Genomic DNA, 23,389 nt, shown 5'->3' with positions numbered 1-23,389 from the left:
TTTTAAACGAGCATTTATTTTTTGAATTAAAGGTAATGTATTGTGAGAGAATGATATGTCTCATAAAACGAAAAATAAGTATTTAGAAAATAAGAACCTTAACGAAACGGGGTTAAGAGATGTGATATGATTAATGTGATAATTATAATTCTATGGATGCATCCGGTAGGAATGTAGGTTTCACCATTAGTCCCGCCAAGTAAACGGGCTTAGAGTTAGTCTGAGAAGTTAGCGTGAGTTTCGATTTAAAAGTTTAGAGTGACTTTTTTTTATCTTTATTTAATTTTTTTTCGCATTTATAAATATTGCATCAAACATTTGTGACTTATTGATTCGTCTTGGCAAGAGGAAAAAAATTTGATCGAAACTAGTAGTTTTTTGTAAAGTTGGGAGTGTGCTATTTTTTGTTTTTTTTAAAAAATTACGAGTTTCGATCAATTTTATACTTTTTCGATTTTTCTCACCGAGACGAATCAATAAATCACAAAAATTTGGCACAAAACTGATTAATGCAAAAAAGATTTGAACAAAAATAATCACTCCCAACTTTTCAATTCAAAATCACCCTTAGTACCTATTAAGAATCTTTTTTTTTTTTTTAAAGAAAGTACATTAACCTTGAATCTAGAAAATAAAATAAAAATCAATTGTGGAAATGAGTTGGAACGACTTTCCTAAATGAGACATTGTTCCGTGTTCCTAGGCACCACATGGTGCCATGGCGCTGTCTCCAGCCTCTTTCTACCGTACATTATTGTAGGATCTTCGCATATAATCTCGAGCCTCACTAAAACCTCCAATTGAGAGGAGGCTAAGCGTGGTACCCTAGGGCATTGAATAATGTTTGCTCCTTACGTGGTCCGTAAACTCAGCGTCAAAATGAGGCCACACTATTAGGCTCTGCTTGGATGGAGTGAAAAGAGGGAGGAAAAAATAAGAGGGGGTAAATGGAGAGGGGCCCAGCCCTTTTCCCCCCGTTTGACATTTGAAATTAGTTCCCCTCTTATCTTTGACCCCCTCATCATTTTGGTCAGGTCTAGGGATTGCCCGGTATTAAATTTGGGCTCCTCTTGGGGTGCCCAAAAATAATCCGGGTTTGGAGGGATGATTTGTGGACGAAAATACTCCTTATTGTCCCATTTTCCCATCCACCATTCAACCAACTTCTACTCTCCATTCTACTTAAAATCATACTTTTCATTCAAACTTATCCTAAGACTCTTTATTTAGTATATAAATTGTCTAAAGAGGTTGAAAAATTAAGTATTCCAAATTTCAATCCGTTTGAACCGGTGGAAAGATTTTTATTTTCTGATCATTTTATTTTAAATGGTCATATTTTTATTTTAACTTTCGGCTCTCGTTAATTAGCCCTAAGAGATATTTGATTCTACTACTTTCTTAGGGTTAATCAACGAGAGCTCTAGAGTCAAAATTTAATTATGACCATTTAGGATAAAATGATCAGAAAACTAAAATTTTTCCACTGATTCAAACGGATTGAAATTTGAAACACATAATTTTTTAGCCATATTTTTTAATATATAAACTGTCTAAAGAGGTTGAAAAATTAAGTGTTCCAAATTTTAATCCATTTAAACCGGTGGAAAGATTTTAATTTTTGGATTATTTTATTATAAATGGTCATAATTTAATTTTGACTCGATGGCTCTCGTTGATTAGCCTTAAGAGATATTTGATTCTACGACTTTCTTAAGGCTAATCAACGGGAGTCCTAGAGTCAAAATTTAATTATAACCATTTAGGATAACATGATCAAAAAACTAAAATATTCCACCGGTTCAAACAAATTGAAATTTGGAACACTTAATTTTTTTTATAAAATAATAATAATACTAAATTCGTTAATTTGTTAGTAGAAATAAATATTACAGCTTAAATTGTGAAAGAATAATTAAATTTACAATTACATATAAAACGTAATACATAATTAATTTAGGGACTGCACAAGGACAAAAAGGTCATTTGACAGCTTTTTATATCATCCACCTTTCCTTATACCTCTATTAATCCTCCATCAAAACAAAGTATTATTTAATTTCCATTCTTTAATATCTCATCCAAACAACATACTATTTAATTTCCCTCCATAAACATCACATCAATATGGACCATCTCTTGTTAACTAATATCCCCTACTATCTTTGTAATACCCCGTATATATAAAAAAAAAATGATTCTTTTCAAGTATTATTGTTTATGTCGTACAATTAAATTAACTTTTACTATATGTTCATATACTTTCTAGATGTAGTACACGTGCATGTGTGCATGTGTTGAGGATGTGTCAACTGTCAAGTTTAGGCATGGATGAGTCATGAGTTGGTACCCCTAATCTTTGGCTTCATATAGATTAGAATGGTTACTGAAAGAAAATAAACTATAGGGCTGGAGAAAGAGTCGTGAGGCAGTGGGTACTCTATCTTTATGAGTTTCATGGTGGAATTATACCTAATGGCAAGACAATTCGAGGGTGAGTGTGGGATACATGTTTCTTGTACAATATTAATGTTGGGTTCTTGTTGGTTGTGTTATGTGCGGTGACTGTATGTCGTAGAATTGTTTGGTATGTGGTGGGGTGATTAGGCTAATAAGCTATGCCAAAAGACATGTTGGCCAATGGGATGTGGTGAGGCTAATGAGGTGGTACGTCACCCGTCATATACTGAGGAGGACCGGATATGTGGTTCCATTTATGTGGATTGTGTTATATTCGTGGTTGGTGTTATACATGGTGGTTGGTGCTGTGCAGATATTTTAGCATTGATATTGTATACGTTATTATGTCTCACACACTCCTGGGGTCCTTTGGACTCCAGCTTACAGGTTGGTTAGCCGGGTCAGGTGCCGGTGGTGCGGGCTTGTTCGAGTTGCTGCGAGAGTGGGTTGTTGTTAATGTACTATAGAGATCGATAGTTGTAAATTATATAGTTTTTGGAATAAAAGACAGATTATGGTCTTTTTAATATTGTGGTGCTTGAGGATCCGGATCGTTACAATCTTATCCCCTATCTTATCCCCTATTAACTAAAATACCTCTAATTCTTTTTCCCTCGTCCAAACGGGCCCTTAGGTTGCCGACTTAGGTTGCCGACTTTTTTTTTTTTTTTTGATCGGCTAGGTTGCCGACTTAGGTTGCGATATATATTCCGTCTGCTCTCTCAAGAATCTCAACTCCACACATACGTTCTAAGCACACCCACACACAACACTCAGAGTTAGACACAGAAATATGGCGGCACAACGCTCAGAGTTGAGAGACTGAAATATAGCGGTACAACACCCAGAATTCAGAGAGAGTAATATAGCGGCAAAACACTCAGAGTTCAGAGAGAGTATGGCGGCTAAGAATTGGGATTCCAAATTTCAGTCGATGTTGGATTCCATGTTGGTTCAGGCCACGGAGGCCATGGGGTCTTTCTGCTGCATTAACCGCAGAAAGAAGAACAATACCACCAGAATCGACCTTGCGGCGAGGGACAGACCGATGAGCACGAAGACCAGAATCAACCTTGCGGCGAGCGACGGACCGATGAGCACGACGATTTTTTGGTAATTATTACTCGTTTTGGGTCTTTTAAGTATTATAATTTAGTTATTAAAAAGAATTATAATCTAGTTTTTTGTTTTTTTATTTTAGTTGGCCTTTGGTATTAAGATTGGTTGATGGTATTAGTTTTTTTTTTTTTTTTTTGAATAAAAAATAAAAAAATAAAAAATAAAAAAATAGGTTATTTATGAGTCATAATTGTGCATGCATGTTACCGGGGTTTCTCAGTCTTATGATTGATTTGATTTGTCTTTCCATTAGATATCTCGAAGAAACATAGTGGGTTATAATAGTCTTGGTGTGGGGTTGTTGGTTATGGAAGTCTTGAGAAGGATGATTGAAAGAGCTGATATTCATGTTAGTAATGGGACTTTTTAGAATGGTTCTTATTCGTCTTGGTGTAGGGTTGTTGGTTATGGAAGTCTTGTGAAGGATGATTGAAAGAGCTGATATTCATGTTAGTAATGGGACTTTTTAGAATGGTTCAGGGTAGGCCGAGGTGGTTGTTTCTCATTCGGTGTATGCTTACGATGCTATTGTTTTTTGTGGCACAGACACAACTCAATTTGATTTGATTATCTTAGGGGCATTTTGATGTGTTTCTGAGGCAGTGGCCGTCTCAAGGTTCATTTGGGGAAGTCTGAGGTTATTCCTATGGGAAAGGTGGATGGTGTAGATTTGTTAGAGGCTGTTAATATTGTGCATCGGTATGATGGTTTTGGCTTATGCAACTCTTTCAAAGTACTGTGGCCTGTCTTTTTTGGAAAGAAGAAGTTGAATTTAAAGTACTAGTATATAAGCTTGTGGTGGCAAGTGGGTGGGGGTGGTGTGCAAATGGGATAATTGAAAAAGCTTATGATCATGTTAACTGAGATTCTTTGTTATACGTTTTTGGGGAGAAGGGTTTTGGTGGGCAGTGATTCAACTGGATAGATTTTGTAATTCTGCAATTAGATTATTTGTCTCGGTGCTTGGTTCTTGGTTATGGAAGCCTTGAGTAGGATGATTCCAATGGTTGTGAAATGAGGCTTTCTCAAATGTTTCAGGTTAGGCAGTTCTATTGAGGCTGAGGTTATTGTTTCGCATTTGCTGTATGGAGATGATTCTATTGGTTTTTTTTGGCACAAACGCAACTCAATTGGGTTATCTTAGAGGGATTTTGATGTGTTGCTGAAGTAGTGTTTGATCTTAAAATTAATGTGGAAAAGTTTATTCCTATGGGAGAGGTGGATGGCGAATACATGGGGGGCTTGCGTGCAAATTGGATATTGGATACGTGGGGGGCTGACGTGGTGAATACGTGAAAAGGGGTTTTGGGGGGCAGTGGTTCAACTGGATAGATTGTAATTCTGCAATTAGATTATTTGTCTCGGTGCATGGTTCTTGGTTATGGAAGCCTTGAGTAGGATGATTCCAATGGCTGTGAGATGAGGCTTTTTCGAATGTTTCAGGGTAGGCAGTTCTATTGAGGCTGAGGTTATTGTTTCGCATTTGCTGTATGGAGATGATTCTATTTTTTTTTGGCACAAACGCAACTCAATTGGGTTATCTTAGAGGGATTTTGATGTGTTGCTGAAGTAGTGTTTGATCTTAAAGTTAATGTGGAAAAGTCTGAGGTTATTCCTATGCGAGAGGTGGATGGTGAATACGTAGGGGGCTTGTGTGCACATTGGATATTGAAAAAGCTTATGATTATGTTTTTTTTTTTTTTGTCATTCGTTAAACCTAATCTACTCTATCCTAGGGAACTTGGGGAGGGGGAGGGGGAGGGGGAGGGGGAGGGGGATGGGTGCTTATGATTATTTTAACTTGGCTTTTTTGTTATATGTTTTGGAAAGGACGTGATTTGGTGCGTTTTGGTTTTTGCATCTCTTGAGTTAGATTATTCTCCATTTTGATGTCTGCTTTTTCATCATCCTTATGGAAGTTTTGAGTAGGATGATTCAAATGGCTGTGCAATGGGGCTTTCTGTAGTGTTGTAAGATAGGCAGTTTTAATGGGGTTGGGGTTGTTTTTTCTCATTTGCTGCATGCAACCGATTCTATTGATTTTTGTGGTGAGGACAACTCAATTGGGTTATCTTTGAGGGATTTTGGTGCGTTTTGAGGTAGTGTCTGGTCTCAAGGTTAATATGTAGGAAAGTCTGAGATTATTCCTGCGGGAGAGGTGGCTGGTATAGATTTGTTAGCAGTGGTCTTATGTCTAAGGTCAGTTCTCCCCTTCATCTTCTTTAACATTTTGTTGGGTTGAAGTCTAATGTGGTTTGGGATTCAAGTTTTCAGATGCCTCTTATGGGATTGAAGAGGCAGTATGTTGAAAGAGGCAAGGATGACTCTTATTTGGAGCACTTTTCTAGCTTCCCTATGTACTTTATGTATCTTTACTATCCCAATATTAGTGCAAAAAGTTAGAAAATCTGTAGAGAGATTTCCTTTGGTGGGGCTTGTTCTTCTAGGTGGTTCATGTGCCACATGGGTGGGGCTTTGGAAGGGTATTACAAAAGGACGGGGAGAGTTCTCTTAGGTATACTAGAATGAAGGTAGGGACCGGGTAAAAAGTGAAATTTTGGAAGCATGTTAGGTGTGGTGACGAGAGGTTGAGGGATGCTCATCCTTTTATATTTCAATTGGAGGCGGATGTGATATCCTTTTACAAGGTATTGGTTGAGGTATCGACTTATGTTTGATTTGGGCGAGAATGGTTCGGGGATAGAGTGGGCTGACAAAGATGGAAGGTTAGGATTTTGATCATGTTTTGCTTGGTGTGGCTAACTTGGCGAGAGAGGAATAGTGATTTTGATAAGGGTTGAGATGCCTATGTTTAGACTTAGAAATCTTTTCCTTTCCAGTTTGCATAGTTGGGAGTTGAGAGAGTGCAATCCTACCCTCGACCGGTTTCTTGATATGATAATGTTTTTGGAGTTTAGAGTGAAGTACAGGGGTTTTCTTGTCTTCAAGTTTTTTGCTTCTTGAGGTGTATGGCTTTTTTGTCCTTGGCCTTTTGTGCATAGGTAGCATCCCCTATTAGCTGTAAGATGTCTTTGGGTAGTTACTTTACCATTTAACCACAGGCATAGAACTTTCTTTTGGTGCTTAGGGATTGTTGAACAAGTGCACGGTTCTATGACCAGTATGAGGAACTTGTGAGTTTCATATTGATTGGCAGTCATAATGTGACTGAAATAGATGGAGAGATTTGTTTGAGGAAGAAGTAGTACATATATTTGAAGTTTGGCATCAGGTCCATGTATCCGCTGCATTGTAGACCTGTTGGTTTAGGAACCTAGATATCATGTGATCTGCAATGGCGTTGAATGCAGTTTTTTGGTTGAGTAAGGCAGCTATGAATTTTGATGGATCCTTAAAAGGATATTTTGGATGGCCAAATATATCCCCATCGGTTCTTATAACCTTGATGCTCTAACTTCCAGAAGGTTGGTTGACAAAAATGTTTTCTAAAGCCTCTATTCTTCATGCGTTTTTTTTGTGCGTGTGTGGCAGCAGCTTACAAGCTTGTTATTTTTGTGTATTTCCAGTCACTTAAAAATACTGACGAGTTCAATACAAAAATAATCTTTCCAGTACTTAAAATGTTGTCACAGAAACATCTTTTTCCACATCTATATGATTTGCTATGAACTTTGGCACTGTGATATCAAAGTTGTATGTTCTACTCTATTTTTTTCCCACCTGGATTGAGGCCCGTAGGAATCAGGGTTCAGGCTAGCAATTAACAACGTTTAGATTCCGTGTGAGTTGTTAACATACATCCAAAAGAGGCAATTCACTACCTCTTTCAATTTTTGCTTTCTGTTTGGATGAATGTTTTCAAAAAATCCATGAGCATTTGAAGATTTTACATGCTTTCTTTACCCAATTGGCTATTTGTGAATCAAGCATTCGTGCATCAAGCGTGATAATCTTAGTTGGTTGAGACTGTGATCTTAAACTGTGCTTTGAGACTAGTTTGTTCATGTAGTTCTGGTTACATTGATGCCTCAGTGTTTTGAGCGTAACACCCCTTGTTTTTCCACGCGCACACTGACGGTCATCATCGATTTATGAGTCTACTTTTGTGACCGCGTGATGGAATTCCTCGTTTTGATCCCAACGTGACCAGTGCTTGATTGACCCACGGGTAGTTTGCCCTCGAAGACCAATTAGGTGCTTACAACCTGCTAAATCCTATGTAATTGGTCTCCCTTGATAGACTAGCAGCAATATTGCGATGGAAAGACCTGCCTCTGAGCGAACGTTGCAACATTCTCATTGTGGGCGGGATCGCATATGGCTGCCTTCCCAAAGAGTGAAAGCCGTCTATGCGACATTAGAATTACATCTAGGGAATAAGTTGCGAAGGAAAAGGCTACCTGTTGGGAAAGAGTGAAGCCTCTGAGGTGAACATGATGGAATGCCAATAATGCTCATGAGTGTTGAAACTGCCATCTGCAAGACAATGGAAAAAAAAAATTATTGCGATGCTAAGTATGGGGTAAAAAATGTATTGCGGGGATTACCTTGGTTTGACTTCTTGTACAAGTCTAATTGACGATCAAATCGAGGAATGATGTCTTGGTCACAACCTACGATTCATCTAAGTGCTGAAGTCAGTTCACTTCCACAGACAGGGTGTGCACGTGTTCACTATACTGAAAGTGTCTATGTGTCCTGGACTTGATTGATCACTCTATATCAGGCATGTGAGTGATATCAGAAATCTCAATCAATTCTTGATTTTTATTGCTACATTATAGCGAATGCTTGGTTATTCTGATTGGTTTTTTTTGGCATGCAAGGTGCTCAAGTTCATGATCGTATAGTAATTGCTAAAACTGTTTTCAAGCATGAATGAGATTCCAGGCCTAAAAACCTTTTTTTTTCTCATTCAAGCAGCTAAAATTCTGGTGCCTTGCTTTTTTCGCAATCTGGACGTGAAGTAATTGCTAGACTGAACCCAAAAATTCAGGCCTCCAGTTTTTTTATTGGGGTAGGACTTACCAAGTTTATGTCATGAGTTCAACGTTGAGCAGCCATTTTGGCAAGATATACTATACATCTACTTCACACAGAGTTAAGTCAAATGACTATTTTGCACATCCAATTATGGGTTGAACGTAACTTCCCTTTATTTCCAAAACTGAGTTTACTAACTGGCATTGGCATGTATAAACGGCAAAATGATATTTTGGTATTTTCAGTTCAATTCAGGGCTTATGGGAACATTTTTTAAGTCAACCCTTCTGGAGGCACTGATTCCATTTTTTTGTTGATATGTTATGTATAAGCTCGGAAAATTTCAACACAAGTAACAAGTTGGCACTGGAAGCAGGGATCTCAGAAATCTGTGATATCTCTATAGAGAAAAAGTCACGTTTGAACAAAGCATCATAGGACAGCTGATAAGGAGATTTGAGCATAGGATTGAGCAACTGAAATGAGTCTCCGCATTTGTGGCAATAGCGTGTTAAAGGAAGATGTACTTGGTGTTTTATTGATATGATTATATTGGGTCTTTGGGGCTATAGAGTTGAAACAATAGAGTAATCTTGATCCAATTATCTTGGGATTGTAGTGGCAATAGAAAATCAGGGTCAGAATTTAGAAATGTCGCTTAGGCTTGTAGGTTGTGGTTCAAAGCCACAAACAAGTTTTTAACTCCGCCTGTGTCATGCTTAACCACTTGATTAGTACACAGCCGGTCCCAAGCCCGGAGAAAGGAGGAGGGTTGATTAGGTAGCTCCTATCTTGTAAAAACTTGTTTGTCCCACTAGTTCATGAATCTGAAGAATGTACAGATTATTTCCTTGTGTTAAATCAGTTCTCTTTTGTTGGTGAATTCCAGAACATAAAAAACTGGAACCTCATACCCTGAAGTCAACACATAGCCGACAGAATCGGCCTCTTTCCATGGCCAAATCTGGCTGTTCTGTGCTCAAACGGTTAACTATCTCAAGGAATTGTTGTTGTAAGTGATTTAAGCTGTCCTTCTACGAAGTTACTTGATGTTCTCTGGTTAATGTTACTATGTTGAATTTGTTGTTGTCACCGATTTTTTTTGTTGTTGTCACTGATTTCAGCTGTCCTTCTACGAAATTACTAGCTGTTCTCCAGTGGTTAATCTAATTATCATTTATAGCTCAGCGTACTGAGATGGACCCATTTAGCCATGCATGATCAGTAACCTTTCTCATGGGCCTTATCCAGTTTTAAGAGTGGGGTTGTGTAAGCATGGATTGTGTACTCACTTCTAGTCTGCTCCTGTTTCCATCACGTTGTCGTTATACCGTGTACCAGTATTTTTCTTTTTTTCTTTTTGCAATTCTATCGTATTTTTTCACCTAGTTAACAGGTTCTGAGTATTAGCAGGCTGGGTGGAGTTGGTGCAGTGGCCCAACTTGCAGCTGACATTCCGCTACCATCAGTTAAGGTAATAGAAAGAATGAGTACCCTTTTAACATGTGGTTTAAGCTTTAAGCTGATGGTATATCTAGTTTTTTAAGCTAAATGAAGCAATTATAAATTTGGTAGGAATAAGATCCTGTTAAGCTATAAGGAAAGTTGTGGAGGCGTGAAAATCTGACTTCGACGTTCTCCGATGATTTGACCCGTAGCATAGCTCCTTTTTGAACCCCATTGTCGGAACAGTACATTGTACCTGCAAACCGGAGGGGGGTTCCTCCGGGTAGAGCCTCCGACGAGCTAGTTAGTACTCGGGGAAGATAAATAGAAAAAAAAAAAGCAGAGAATATAAGCCATCTATGTAGGAGAGGAGTGTTGAGTGTGAGTTGAGGGGAAGAGCAAAAGTGAGTGAAACTTTTGCTTATATAGAGAAAAAGTAAGTGAAACTTAATGACTAAGTAAAGGCTATTAATAGAAAGTTACTATAAATGGAAAGTAAGGAAACTTAGGGAGTAAGCTATGTAAAAAGTGCAAAGGAAGCTTATAGAAACTTCTAGAAGATCACAACTTACCGCATCCACATACCGAGCAATAGTAGTACGTTCCGAGCAATAGCAAGCGACCGTATATTTTACCGAACGATAAAGATGTCTGTCGAGCTATACAAAGAGCTGCCAAACGATACTAAGAACTGCCGAGTGATAATAAGAACTGCCGAGTGATATAAAGAACCCCGGAGCGTACTTAAGACAAATGTTCGGCAATACTTGTGGGATAATACTTTACTTGTTGAAATCGTTCGGCTGTAATGGTGTGGCTTTGGCAAGATAATAAATGAAAGTCCCGAAACTTAAATATGAACAAAGATAACACCTTATGGTCCTTCCGAGATATGACGGTACCCCTTTTGGACCTTATGAACTGAGGGAAATTTGGCCCCCTACAAAAGTTGAGATCAGTGGCAAGTGAAATGAGTTCTTGACAGTTGTTACATTAGGTTTATAATGGAATTAATTGCCAAATCTTCTCTAATTGGGGTTACAATCTGCATGATTAAAGCTACCATCAGTGAATGATTACTTCTAGATTAATGGCTTGCGGAAAATTTTGAGGAAGTTTTTAGGAATTAAGGTGATTCGTCTGGTCATATGGGTGGTCATCTGACATCGCGTCACTACGATATTTTTTTCTGAACGGCTGCAATGTCACTGCAATATTACCTGCTATGTATTTGGATCAAGGAAACCAACAAGTGTTTTGGACAGCACAGTAGCTTTGGGTGGTGGTTCCAACAGAGAATTGGTTAAGAATTTAGAAGTGTCCCAAAGGTAGTATGTAGTGTAGGTTGTGGCATTGAGTGCCACAAGTACTCCTCCTCTATCATGCTTAATGTCTTATTTAGTATACAACCAGTCGCAATCCCAGAGAAAGGAGGAGGATTAAATTAAATAGCTTGTAGCATGAGCAAAAATTTTCTTGTCCAGTGCATGTTAGCATGAGCAAAAACTTTCTTGTCCAGTACATGAATAAAGCTTAAGTATAAAGCGAACATCTAACATTTTGTATCGACTCTGCTATTTTGATTCATTGCCATTAGAACATGAAAATCTTTAACCTTGTTCTGCGGTACAAAACCGTTTACATTTTTTATAGCGAGAATTGTCCTTCTGCAGTAATATGCTGTGGTAGAAATTCTATTTCGTTGTTATTTACTGGGTCAGTTCCACTTCTTTAATGCAAGGGTCTGTAAGTGACTGTAACTAAGTTGTTTTCCGTGGCATAATGTTGATAAAGTTTGTACTCTATGAATGACAAAACAAGGTCATGAATACCTCACTGTTGACTAACAGTTTGGTGCATTTCTTTTGTAGAGTGTTGGAATAATAGTAGTTGAATTGCTTATTTATTTAGATATCTAATACCCAAAAGTGTTCGCTTTAGTCACAGCTGACTTCAACTTGCAAGCTTATGCAAGGGATGGATGGGGAGATGATCATCTACAAACCCTCTCATTTTAAATCTTCCTCCCTTCATCTCTCTCTCTCTCTGAATGAAAAAGCAAGGATCGGACAACCAATGAATGGAAGGTTCCTTTTTTTGGATTGAAAACCTCGGCCATTTAAAGGTTTTCAAGCAATTGAAGATACACTAATGATAATGGAAGCAAATTTGATTGGAAACAGTATGGTAGTGGAGAACATAGGTGTTGTCACTTGTCACGGACATTGTCGCTTAGGAGCCGAAACCGCGGGGGGTGGTAAGCCCTTTTGTTTTTTAAATTTCCAGCCTAGTCTTAAGAGAAAATTACCTCTTAAGGATAGAAAAGTGCATGTTAATTCCCATTAATGGACTCACAGTCTCAAAAATCGTTACTATTTTCTGGGTTAAGAAACCGAAATTGCTAGGTGTCCAACCTTGGTTAAATCATAATTCGGGGCAATGTTTAACTTATTTCGGATTAACAAACCCGACATTTTGACATTCTTTTGACAATATAGGGCCCGTTCTCCTATTAACTTGCCGGCCTTCTGAAAAAGAACAAATAGATAGCACTTGTGTTAGACCACATAAAAAGACACTTCGGGCTTTGCATTTGTAGCAAACATTTCCTGTTTGTTGCCATTTATCGTTTCCTTCAGCATTGCATACAGTTCCGAAGAAATATACAGGATAAAGATGGCTAATTTCCTTTCCAACAAAATTTAGGCCAAACGATGCCGATACGTGCCAATCGCTAGTATGGAAATGATTCCATGTGTGTCAAAGCTTGCCTATTCTAAATGATCTTCCCCTCCCACTCTTCTAGTGACTGCCAATTGCCATCAAAATCCTCTCTCCTTCCAGAAAATATTTCGTCCAAGTGAGGAAATGAATCCAGAATGTTATAATCCATTGCTAAGGTCACCAATTATGGTTCGGGATTCCTTTGAGTAGATGACACACCCAAATTTAAGTTGCTGCTGGACTACAATATCAAAAGCATATAAGAATGAGATCAAACAAAAGGCTAAAACAATCACTGGCAGTAAAAACCTAACAAAAAGAAAAAGGTAAGAGAGAGAGACATTGCATACTTTATACAACACTTAATTAAAGGAATAAAATCAAGCTGTAGAGAAAATAAAGCCACTAAAATACCAAGCAGTGTAAAGAAAGCATAAATCGTCTAAAGCAGATGAAAGTCGCTCAAGATTTTGATCACCGAGTTCCATGAGAAACATAGAATGGAAGACAAATTAGCAGCCACCAACCCAAGATTACTTTATCAATGCTATATCGTAGAAGTTTTTTCGGGGGCATTCTCTCTATAACAAGAGAGAAACTAGCAGCCACCAACCCAAGATTACTTTCGATAGATTGGAAGTGATTGAGAACCTACGTTGTGCTTGATCGCAGAAAGTCAAATGAAGTAGCACTAACGTTCCCTGACATGGACAAGGATCATCGTTCTTCTATGACATTAAAAATGATACTGAAAAACAAAGGATGAGACAAATACACACGCAACAATGTTACCCGAGCTAAAACTTCCCTCAGCATGGCCTATACATGCAATGCAACCAGGGAAGGAAGCAAGATTTCGTAAACGTGGGGCTGAAATATGAACAACAAGATTTAGAAATTTCAAGATTCGGGAATCTAGTAAACTCATCTCGTTGATGGCAAGCTCGACCGCCTAGATCTCTCAATATAACGAGCATTCAGGTCAGGCACATCAATATTTCTTGCCTAGAAAAATAATATTCCCTCCGTCCCTAATAAGTATCCTTTACGGAAAGGCATGCAATTTTTTAAAAAATGTAAAGTACTTCCATGAAAAAATATTAAATTTCTTCACACCAAATCAGATCTTTAATTCATTGCGAAGAATTTGAAAACATTATATATGCACTAAAGAACTTTATTTTTTGTTCAAAAATTGCACGACTTTTTTAGGGGACACGTGTTTAGGGACGGAGGGAGTATCACATTCGAATGCAAACCATCTCATCAATCATTTCTAAATTTTTTAAGATGTTCTTTGATAGACGAAACAAGATTCATGGCACTTAAAATTAAAATTTGTAGAAGTTCTTTGATTAAAGAAATTATGATACATGTGAAGTATTAATATTAAAAATAAAAATAAAAACAGAAACTACAGGAGGCCTTGGCCCCCATAAGCCCAGTCCTCTTTCCGTCTTTGAATGCAACTACCAAACTTCACTCCTGCTAGTCCATGACTCCATATGAGTTGTTGATACAGGAGGACAATTAGCCGGGAATCTTTCTGGATCAGAACTCATAGCTGATGTCTGAATACCAATGGTGAAATGTGATACCCCCACATCTATAATTCAAACATGCAATAGCCCAATACAAAAATTTTCTAAAAAGAGGATACACTCTATGCAACATTAATAAACAAGGAGGCGCGTTATTTTTATGAGTCTGTCTGGCGTCCGCTTCAACAAAATGCGGGACTCACCCATGATACTATGTATTGGAAATCTTTGCCTTCATAGAGTAGACAATCTCAGAACTAAGTGTCACAGACTCGCCGAAATTAAATAAAACATGAAACAAGAGAGCTAGATGAACAAATCGAGAAACTTAACACCAAGATCTATGTGTTTCCTCCAAATCCTCTGTACTTGTGCATATTGATATAAGCATAGAGATACAGTTTTACTTTTACAACTATATTGCATAAAAGGATATACCAAATTTCCAATTACTTGTTAATAGGAAGCCTGAAGCCCGAGACCAGATTATAGAACCTAAATTAACTCCTTTTGCCAATTAGTCAAACTTCGATGGGCTGTAAGTATACAATGAGCCCTACAAGATACTGCAACAAAGTCACTCGTCCTGACACTATAACTCGTAGGAAGATGAAACATAAGCGACTTAGTTAAGATAAAACATAAGTCGATGAAATGGTCAATCACTTACAATCAAAATCAAATAGTCTTTTCAATATCAGAACAACACTAAAATGTTTGCTAAACACTTTTCTAGCACAAATAAGTCATTGTCAATCCATGGAGGAAAAACTAGCAAATCCACCACGTAAGCCAACAAACCTAGCATATAAATAAGAAAAAAACTGAAAGAGAAAGTTCCGATGCTCACACTTACCCCTAGATGAAAGAAGCCAGGTCTGAATTCAGGGCTAAAGAAAAACTTTGTGCATACAAGTTTTTGAATAAGACTTTTGAGAACCGAAATGATGCCGTGAATTCCACAAGCATTCTGCAAAACAGAAAGAATGCTCAAGAAAAGGTTCAAACAGGAAACAAAAAAGGAACACATTTAGTTTGTTGCCTGGTCTTAGAAATTATGCAAAGCTGTACTATTTCAATGTAATTCCAGACATGGCATCATCCATTGGACCTTGTGCTTTTCAGTTTGTGCATTGTGTGCTGTTCGAACAGAAGACATGTTATCGAGTCACTTCAAGGATTTAAGGAGATAAGCAGACTACCATTCACATACCTTTTTCTTTAATTGAGTTATTTCACACGGTTGAATACTGCTCCTATTTCTGCACTTAACATGCTTTAGGTTATCGCAGTCTGCTATTTTCAAAGTCTCAAGGGAAGCTAGGTCTAGTAGTTGCTTTGGCAAATAATACAGCTCCCTCAAAGACCTTATTTCCAAATATCTTAGGGATTTGCCGCTTGTGTCCAGCACATGTTCAATGAGAATACCAGTATATTTCCAACACGGATCTACTACTATGGTCGAAGAGGATTTACACAATTTTTTTAAGAAACCTGTGAAGGCATATCTCAAAACAACCTGAGAATCTTGAATGGATAACAAAATGACTTGCAATGGTAATCAAGTTAGGGCAGTCCCGGATGCACAACTTCTAAAGACGAGGAAAGAACTCCATTATACTCGTGGTTGCAGGAGGCAACGATGACACATCTGACCATTCTTTCAACTTCGACATACCACGAATAGTGAGTTTTCTCAATACCGGGAATACTACTATTGCTGGATGCTGGTGCAGCCACGGTAGTAGTACTACTACCACCAACAATTTGCTCATCGAATCCATAGAATTCAGGACCAATGCACTCCCCATTATCCAATTCATTCATGTTAACGACTTCAAGGTGCGGAAGGTGTCCGAGTATTGGGATTACTTCCAGCTCCCTCAAAGAGCTTAGTTCCAAATGCCTACGGATTTGCTGCTTGTTTCCAGCACAAGTTCAAGGAGAATACCAGTATATTTCAAATGCAGATCTACCACTATGGTCAAAGAGGGTTTACACACCTTTTTAAAGAAACCTGAGAAGGCACATGTCGAAACAATGTGTAAATCTTGAATGGATAACAAATGATCTGGAATGGTAATCAAGTTAGGGCAGTCCCGGATACACAACTCCTCGAGACAAAGAAAGACCTCCATTATACTCGTGCTTGCACGAGGCAATGATGATACATCTGACCGTTCTTTGAATTCTTTCAACATCGACTACCACAAAGAGTGAGTTTTCTCAATGCCAGGAATACCACCAGTGCTGGTAGAGGATTTGGTCTCAGGAGGCAGAGGATGAATCTAGGCTCTGTTTAGTTATTTAAACGTTGCTTAGTTTTTTGATGTTTTCCCTTGTTCCTTTTATCATTGTAATACTCGTATTTCAGTGATAATAAAATCTTTTGCTTAGCAAGGAAAAAAAAAAACTAGTGCTGGTAGAGCCACATTACTACTACTACCACCAACAATTTGGTCATCGAATACAAAGACTTCAGGACCAATGCGCTCCACATTACCTAACCACCATTACAATGACTTCTAGGTGAGGAAGGTGTCCGAGTATTGGGATTTCTTCACATAATCTGCAGCAACTTAATTGGATCTTCGCTAAATTTCAAAGCACTCATCATCTCTACTTCTCATCCATGATGCCAATCTCTGCCCTCCGAAACCACTGGGCGCTAAACCTCTAAGATTCTTGTAAGTTTAAAGTCCTTCCAACACATCCTCATAGTTAATGTCCGTTTTTCACCAAGCCCAACACAATCCCAACTCTGTAACTTCTTATTTTCATAATGTGGGTACATGGTACCAAGTATCAAGGTGCGAAGCGAACAAGGTGACTTCAAGAGGTGAAGGTTAGCCCAGCTGAAAGAGACCTCTGGGGCATGACTGAAGGATAACCGCTCCTGAAGTCGAAGGGTTACACTTGGGTTGAAGGTAAGGCTCAAGTCGCTCGGGACTGAAGGAGGACTGTGGAACGGAGGCATGAGCTTTAAGGGATCGTCTGAAGGCCCAAGTTCCCTTCAAGAGTTTGGACTTCAGACTAGTCTTAGAGAGGGAGACCTGTTGACCGAAGGACAATTTCTCGCTCTTTGCATCATACCTACCACCTGACCATTGGATCATTAACCTCTAAATCGCTTACCCTCAAACATATGGCCTAGACCTCACATGAGTACATGACTACTACCTACCTCTGCAAGCTTCAGCCCTATATATGACGTATCTTATTAGCCTGACTTCAGAGGTCTAACTTCTGGCCTCAAAGGCCTACGACCTTTAGATGACCAGCCATTGAGGACCCTCCACGTGTCATCAGTCTAGCTAGCTAGACTTTAGGCCATCTCCTTCCTATATAAATGGGCGTTGCCTTCATCCAACACGACACACCCATTGCTCTTGGTCTCTCTATTGCCACTCTCTCTCTCTAGGATCTTCCTTGGGCTCTCTCCTCCTCCGCCTTCGGCACCCCGGGCCTTCTGTACATCATTGGACTACCCTCAGGTACTCAATCTAACACACAAATATCTATTTATTGTGCACCATTTTGCACAAAGTAATGAGGACACAGAGAGGACACCGCTACACCAACCAGCAAATTATAGAAAAATGGAGGACACGACATTTTGGGGACACGGTAAACATATATATATATATATATATATATATATATATATATATATATATATATATATATAGAGAGAGAGAGAGAGAGAGAGAGAGAGAGAGAGAGAGAGAGAGAGAGAGAAATCTTCAAGTAAGGACCTTAAAATGAGGACCTTATATGCGGACCTCCCTATTTCTCACCTTTCCCGATCGTGTTTCGATGATTCGAGCCGCTCAATGTGTTCAGAACGTGATTTTAAGGGTACCCAAGAGAAATTGGCAAAAAAAATGACCGGAAAGGGCTTGATTTGAGCAGTTTTTATTTGAACCGTTAGATAAAAAACAAACAAAAACTGCTCGGATGAAGCCTTTCCCGGTCTTTTTTTTCGCTGATTCCTCGCAGGTACCCTTAAAATCACGTTCTGAACACATTGAGCGGCTCGAATCATCGAACTTTGATCAGGAAAGGGAGGTCCGCATTTTATTAAAATGAGGTGGTCCTTATAAGAAGGAGAGTCTCTATAAATATATATATATATATATATATATATATATATATATATGTTTGTCTTTTACATACATGACATGACAGTGAAACCAAAAAATAATAACAAGAGTAAGGCAACTATATTAAAATACCATATGCCTTCATTATCATTAGCCATTATACCACCCACAAACGTGTTTCGACATAAGTTGTTTCATCATTCACATGTCACTATAATGTATCAACCAGAATCTAAGACACGGAAAAAAAAACCCAGTATCTAAGACACAAAATGAAGAATTTCCAATGCCTTCACTAGAGTAATGACATGATCCGCGAGTGCCCTAAAGTATTCTGAGCATGTCCCGAGAGTGTCCAAGACAACAAAATTGATAATTTGAGGACACTTACACTTTGAATGTTGAACACCTGTCCTGAGAGTGTCCGGCGATGGTTGGTGTCTGACAAGCTTCCAATACCGGAGGTAGTTGACCTCTAGCGAGGTGTCCGTACTTCATAGATACTGCATAATACTCTAGCTTGAATTAAAAAGATACAAGTGAAACCAGAATTCCTCTAAAAGCAAAATAATTTTGCAGACCTTAGGGCCAAACGCTTGAAACTAACTGAAAATTTTAATCATGCAGACTTGAGGTCTTAATGCTAGAAACTAATTGAAAAATAATAATTTTGCAGACTTGAGGTCTTAAGTCTTAACGCTAGAAACTAACTGAAGAAAAAATTAATTTTGCAGACTTGAGGTCTTAACTCTAAAATCTAACTGCTCTGCCTGATCCTTCCCTATCCATTTCGATAAAAGAATAACATGGATTTAGTACAGTTCATCACGATTACATGCAAAAAGAACAGTTGTAAATTCATCAGGTATTTACGTAATGTCAGCATCAAGGAATATTATTGAGGTCGCTGGGCACCACAGTGACAAATCAGCATTTTAACTGGGTAACTTCAGAGGCTTTAGAAATAATCGAAATGAACTTAGGAAAAACATGACAGAGCAGCATGACTAATGTTACTGCAGCCAACCATGACAGAATCAACATGACTAAATGTGAAAGAATCGACATGGGTAGCATTATTAGGCCTGTTTTGTTGCTATTGAACGAAATAATTTTTCAAAACACATTTTACGGATTGTTAGGAAAACACGGACATAATTTCAGTTTGGCATCTAGTATTAAAATTGATTTTCAAATCTTAATTTCAAATAACTTCATCTTTTTTTTTTTTTTTTGTCTTTTTCCTAACAAATGGCTTTTCCCCAAAAAAATCTTCAAAAACATTGAAATCAATTGAATCAAACAAATTTTTTGAAAAGTGATGTAAAACACTATTTTTCAAAACGCAACGGCAACAATGCAATTAATTTAAAAGCTTCTACAGAGGACACAAAAATGCTTACAAGGCCCAGGACTGAAGGATAAATTGAAATGCATGTTTTCTACTAATGGTCTTAAAGCTCATTGGCCTAGTGGATTTTATGCAACCAACAGAATAGTATAGGTAATGACATTATAGCTTTTGGGCTTTAGTAAGGACCGTTCCCATCCAAATTTATTATTCTACCCTTTTCATTCTTCCTCTAGAGTATCATAGAGGAGATTCAGGACACATGTAAGCATTGCTCTGGACTGGTACAAAACTACAGAAATCTGGAGAAAAATAATAGAATGGGAGACTTATTTGAACTTCCAGAATTGAAGGGGGGCAAATAATTGAAGAAACTACAGAAAAATGGAACAAAGCACTGAGACCTGAGTCACTGACATTCAGCACCTTTGATAGCCCAGTATAAACTTTGGAGTCCAAATGGGAGAAGTGGACTCACACTCAAGAATCTAAAACATGTGGTAATGCTAACATAAAAATTAATGATATCGAAAATCATATTACAGTATTACACTAAGTAATTTAGACACATTCAGAGAGAAATCAAAGAGTGGAAGAGTTAATGGGAAATATGTTTGAACAGTGTATTCCGCCTTCCCAAAGGAAAAAAAAAAGTGGCTATGACCGCGAATTACTATTCAGAATACCACTAATTTATACGCAGAGAGACAAGAGTTTGGCTCAATGATAGCCTACATATTTTTGTGTAAGACTAGACTTACCTTCACAGCTCCACGTCTATCCTTGGCATGAACTTCGTTATCACTTCTTGAAGAGCAAGAGCCCATCCTTCAGTTAAAATTTAAGTCGTTAATCATGTAAAAAGTAGATGCAACCGCTTCCTCAACAAGTAACAGAGCCTGATAGAACTTCTGTCGTTAACAAAACCTCATATGATAGACTTGTAATCGCCAATATCAGGCAAGAAACCATTCTGCTCCATTTTCACAGACAACTCTTTAGCTTCATCGAAAAATCCTTCTTGGCGAAGACCACGTATCATGATATCATATGTAATAAATTCAGGTTGTAACCCCTTGGAAGAAAGTTTAATAAAAAGATCCCTTGCATTATCTAGTTTCTTATTCTTGCATAATGCATCAATGAGGATATTGTACATAACGACATTGAGACAACCTCTATTTTCAATCATGTGAAATAACAACAATGCTTCATCAATATGCCCGGTCTTGCAAAGCCCATCCAACAACATACCATAAGTTTTGTCACTGGGAGTTAGGCCGGCAAGTTCCATCTCATTCAGTAGTTCTTGAGCAACTGCATATTCACCAACCCGAAAGAGACCCTTGAACATAGAGGTAAAAGTTACAAGGTCAGGCTTCAAACCCCTTTGAGGGATTTCTCGGAAGAAATTGATGGCCTCGTCTAAGTTCATGTTCTCGCAATACCCATAGATTAGAATGTTATAGCTGATGATGTTAGGCTGGAGGCCCCTATTCACCATGGTATCAAACACTCTCTTTGCTTCATCCATTCGGCCTTGGACACCATACCCTTGCATTACACCACTGTATATGACGACATCAGGATCCACATCTCTTTCTATCATGAATTCAAGTACCTCCTCTGCTTCTCTTGTCATTCCTTTATCGGTAAGGGCATCCACAAGCACAGTGAATGTACAAACATCTGGTGAAACACCACTATCGAACATTTCTCTCAGCATTTCTCGAGCCTCCTCCCACTTGCCACAATTGTAGAGGCCATGAATCAAAGACGTATAAGTGACAACATTTGGATGGATACCTTTCCCATTCATTTCTAATAAGAAGTTCATGGAGTCATCTACCATCCCATCCTTGCAAAGACTGTCAATGATCATGCTATACCCTTTGACGTCAGATTTAAACCCTCCCTCTTCCAATGTCCTAAGCAACCGAATAGCCATGCTCGTGTTCCCCGTTTTGCAAAGGCCATTGACAATCATTCCATATGGAACGACAATCGGTTCAATTTCTCTCTTACTCATTTCTATTAAAAGTGACATAGCCTCCTCCCACCGGCACGAGTCACATAGACAACGAATTATATTGATATAAATACCACCATTTGGGTGAATTCCTTTTTCTTTCATCCCGCATAAAAGGTTCATAGCATCATCCACCATGCTGATACCCGTTCCAGCATTTGCACCTTTGCAAAGCCCATAAACGATTGTTTGATACATATACACATTTGGTTCAATTTCTCTCTTTCTCATTAACTTCTCGAATAACTCGAACGCGTCATTAGTTTTATCTTCTAAAATAAATCCGTTCATCAGGGTGGTGAAGGTAGTTACATTAGGTTTACCACCGCGTTTAAAGATGCCGCCTAAAAGAGAGAACCCAAAACCAACTTGATTCACGCGACAGTAACAGTTAATTGCAATGTTGAGGCAATAAATATCAACCCGAATGCCCAGATACTGCAAATTGTCAAAATGAGAAAGAGCCTCGGTGTAACGTACCGCTTTCGCAATCATCGATAACGCTTTATTTATTACACGTACCGGTGGCAAAGGTCGCATTTGGGACAACTGGTTCAGAAACTGTTCAGCTTGTTGGAGTCCATCTAGCTTTATTCTCGGTTGGTGTTTTTGTTGACTGGTGAAAGTTGCAGAAGGAGGAGAACAACTAGGGTTTCTAGTGTTAGAGCAACAACGAAACATATTTACAGTCCCAGTGGGAAGGGAGCACGATGAAGGGTGTGGTGGTAGAGAGAGATGAATACCTTTTCGGTAATTAGCAGATTCCATGGGACTGATTGCTGAAAGTGCCCCACTTTGAGTCATCGTCTCCGTCCTCTGCGCCTCTCTCTCTCTCCAGATAAATCACCTTTTCGGTGGTCTAGCTTAAGTCACCGCGGACGAGTGCGGGCGCAGGAGCATGAGCTGGAGCGTTTAAAAATCTTCGAAATATTTAAAGGGAAAAACTGTAATAGTCCTTATAGTTAAGTATTTGTGTCAATTTGGTCCCTATAGTTATATTTGGCTCGATTTACATTCTGTACTTTTCATTTTGTTTCAATTCGGTCCAATTACTAACTTCCGTTAGTCCATTGTTAGTCCTTTAAATAGCAAAATCATATGGACCCTTTTTTTGGGGTTAAAACAGACCCGTTCGGCTATATAAGCCAACTTTCTTATTTTTTGTTCTTATTCAAATTTTTTTTCGTATTTATTAGTTTTTCGTCAATTTTTTGAGGGTTATTGCATCATCATGACGAGAAAAATTTTAAAAATAAAAAATTATTATCGAAATTCAATTTTTTTTGAATAAAGACAAAAAAAATTGGCTTAGGTTTATTTTTCAACATTCCTAGTCAAGAATCAATGCATGGGCCAAGTGTAGGAAAATGAATGGAATGACAGAGCACTATTTTTTGTAACCACTTGGGCTGTTAAGTTAGGTTTATTGTAACTTAGTCGAGTGATTTGTTATGTCTATGTATTAGGTTATGACATGGTAAATTTAGAACTGAGTTTATATAATATTTTGACTTTTGGACATGGTTATTTATTATATTGTGACTTTTGGATCTATATCATGTTGTGACTTTTGGACATGGTTCTATATGCATTTTCAGTACTATGCAGAAAAATAAGCCATCTCAGTATTTGTCCACAAGTTGAACATATAGACAATATCAGTGGTTATGAT

The 23,389-nt window shown here is 38.2% G+C and overlaps 1 protein-coding gene across 8 annotated transcripts; it reads right to left on the bottom strand.

Annotated features, from left to right (window-relative positions):
* Positions 1 to 5,781: 5,781 nt before the first annotated feature.
* Positions 5,782 to 22,616, bottom strand: LOC131324211 (pentatricopeptide repeat-containing protein At1g62930, chloroplastic-like). 8 transcript variants are annotated; one of them, XM_058356075.1, is made up of 4 exons: positions 20,450 to 22,616; positions 18,729 to 18,856; positions 15,091 to 15,204; positions 12,562 to 12,934 (listed from the first exon to the last, which is right to left on the bottom strand). In XM_058356075.1, the coding sequence occupies exon 1, from the start codon at positions 22,519 to 22,521 to the stop codon at positions 20,617 to 20,619; it is 1,905 nt and encodes a 634-aa protein (XP_058212058.1). In that variant the 5' UTR covers positions 22,522 to 22,616; the 3' UTR covers positions 12,562 to 12,934; positions 15,091 to 15,204; positions 18,729 to 18,856; positions 20,450 to 20,616. The 8 variants fall into 8 exon arrangements, with proteins under 8 accessions (XP_058212062.1, XP_058212058.1, XP_058212056.1 ...); XM_058356073.1 differs by having other exon boundaries at positions 15,085 to 15,204; positions 18,729 to 18,840; XM_058356072.1 differs by having other exon boundaries at positions 18,729 to 18,840.
* Between the last annotated feature and the right edge of the window lie 773 nt (positions 22,617 to 23,389).

Source organism: Rhododendron vialii, chromosome 4a (genome assembly GCF_030253575.1).
Source record: "Rhododendron vialii isolate Sample 1 chromosome 4a, ASM3025357v1".
Lineage (NCBI taxonomy): Eukaryota > Viridiplantae > Streptophyta > Magnoliopsida > Ericales > Ericaceae > Rhododendron > Rhododendron vialii.
Note: the sequence above shows the minus strand (reverse complement) of the source record. Positions and strands in the feature narration are given on the sequence as shown.

Bases quoted from the DNA above. Each gene is read 5' to 3' on its own strand.
- LOC131324211 (XM_058356079.1), bottom strand. From the start codon at position 22,521: ATGACTCAAAGTGGGGCACTTTCAGCAATCAGTCCCATGGAATCTGCT.